The sequence below is a fragment of the Tenrec ecaudatus genome, chromosome 1 (assembly GCF_050624435.1).
Source record: "Tenrec ecaudatus isolate mTenEca1 chromosome 1, mTenEca1.hap1, whole genome shotgun sequence".
Taxonomy (NCBI): Eukaryota; Metazoa; Chordata; class Mammalia; order Afrosoricida; family Tenrecidae; genus Tenrec; species Tenrec ecaudatus.
Window position 1 is genome coordinate 157,684,491 of NC_134530.1, and position 2,135 is coordinate 157,686,625.

General features: G+C 52.9%; 1 protein-coding gene across 1 annotated transcript; it reads left to right on the forward strand.

Annotated features, from left to right (window-relative positions):
• The first annotated feature begins 631 nt into the window (after positions 1-631).
• CD160 (CD160 molecule) lies at positions 632-1,913 on the forward strand. Its single transcript, XM_075540561.1, is given in 4 exon segments — positions 632-697; positions 1,091-1,103; positions 1,106-1,219; positions 1,897-1,913. Coding segments are annotated over 4 exon segments (210 nt in total).
• Positions 1,914-2,135: the final 222 nt, after the last annotated feature.

Consider the following 2,135-nt stretch of genomic DNA (forward strand, 5'->3'; position numbering starts at 1 on the left):
TTGAAGCACCTGTCTTGTGCTCAGCAGCCCAGTGTGTAGCAAAGGCTCCTACAGCACCCCCATAGGACAGTATCAAGCTGGCCCTTTGGGTTTCCAAGGCTATAAATCGTTAAAGGAGCAGAAAGCCTTATCTTTTCCCCCCAAAGATTGGCTGGTGGTTTCGAACTGCTGACCTCGTGGTTAGCAGCCCAACATGTAGCCTACTACACTACCAAGGTTCCTTGGAAAGCAAGCGATCGACTTTCTCACAGTTCTAGACATCAGGAGTCCAAATCAAGGCCTTGGCCTGATGGATTCTTTGCTGCTTAGAGATGCATCTGCCTCTCGCCACAGGGTGTCTGTCTTCCCCCTGCATTTCATTCCCTTTTAATAAAGCACCGCTCCGAAGGGATTAAGATCAGGAATTGTGGCTTCACTGACAACAGAAGAAAAACCCTATTTTCAAACAAAGGTCATGTTCCTATGCACAAGAATTGTCATCAGGGGTTGGGGAGGGCTGGGGTGCGGGGATACCACTGAATCCATCACGGTGTCGAACACCCTCCCCCACCACCGTGCTTTCAGCTGGGAGCAAGGACAGCGGCAAAGTCAACCCTTGCTTTGAGGTCCTGGGGCTGCTGCCAGTGCACAGATGGCGCTTGGCAGAGATTGCACCGCCGTGGCCACCCTGCTGGCGACTCTGGACATCAGCCTGCTGGTGAGGACTGACCCAGAGAATTCTGGGCTCACAGGGAAGATGGACTCCACAGTCAAAATAATGGGTTTTTTTCCTAATGAGGATGAAAAGGACCTTTTTACATGACACTTGTGAAAGGGTAAAAGGCACAGCTGTTTTAAAACGAGCTATCGTCTTCCCCACCAGGCATTCTCTTTCTGTGACAAGTGTAGCTAGAGTGGGATTGGAGGGCTCTGCCAGGCCCTACTCCCCCCACCCCCGAAGAGGCAATTTCCCCCTTCCTATTCTAGGATGCCTACACTTCTCCTGCTCAGCTTCCCAGGAAAGAAAGCAACAACTGTTCGTCTGTGCTGGGGGCATCGGAAAGAGGAGGCTGAGGGACTTACGGCGTTTGGGGCAAGGGCAGGATCACAGGCTGCTCCCGAGACCAGCTGCAGCAGCTGAGACTTGAATGGGATCCTGGGACAGACGGTGTCAATGAGATCTTCTCAGTTGCCCACCATAAATCACACCATACACCACTGAGCAGCAAGACCTACCAATGTCGGGCCAGAGCTAGCAATCCACCTTCAGGGTTCTTGGCCCTCCCTTTCGGTCACAAATGAGCTCCTGAAGCCACCAAGTAGGGCAGTACACAAGGTCAACCACTGACTGGCGAGAGCTCCCTCAGGTCTCGGACAGCCCCTCTCCTTGGGTCCTTTCTACACCCAGTCCTTCCCTCCAAGCCCTCTGATAGATGTCGTCTTTGCTCACAGCCCAAACCGAAACTCACTGCCATTGTCCATTTGGCCTCCTAGCCACCCGGCAGGACAGGGTAGAACTGTCCCTGTGGGTTTCCGAGACTAGACACCGTTACTGGAGTAGAAAGCCTCTTTCCCCTGAGGAGCAAGTAGCGGTTTCAACAGCTGTCCTTGCGGTCACAACCCAAGGAGTAGCCAACTGCGTCACTAGGGCTGCCCCCCCCCCAAGGGCCATCTCACTCTGTCTTAAACACTGGACGGAGGTGACCATCCGCTTTTATGGAAGGAGACTGAGTCCCATGCAAGTGAGGCAACATTGCTAATGCTACCCAGGAACCAGCGACAGTAAAAGCAAATCCCCGAATCAACCCCGGCCACGGGTCGATTCTCACTCATGGTGACCCTATAAAGCTGCCCCTTTGGGTATCCTGCCCTTGTAAATCTTGACGGAGGCATACGACCGCCTTTTGCTCCCACTAGGTGACTGGTGGGCTTGAAGCGCCAACCTTGTAGTTAAGTAGTCCAAGGCCTTACCCACAGCACCAAGCAGTTCAAAAAGTCAAACTCGATGCCCTCAAGTCGATTCTGATACATGGTGACCCTGTAAGACAGGGTAGAGCGGCCCCTGTGGGATGCTGAGACTGTAACTCTTCACAGGAGTAGAAAGCCTTACCTTTCTACTCCTGTAGAATGTGGTTTCCAACAGTTGACCTCAAGGT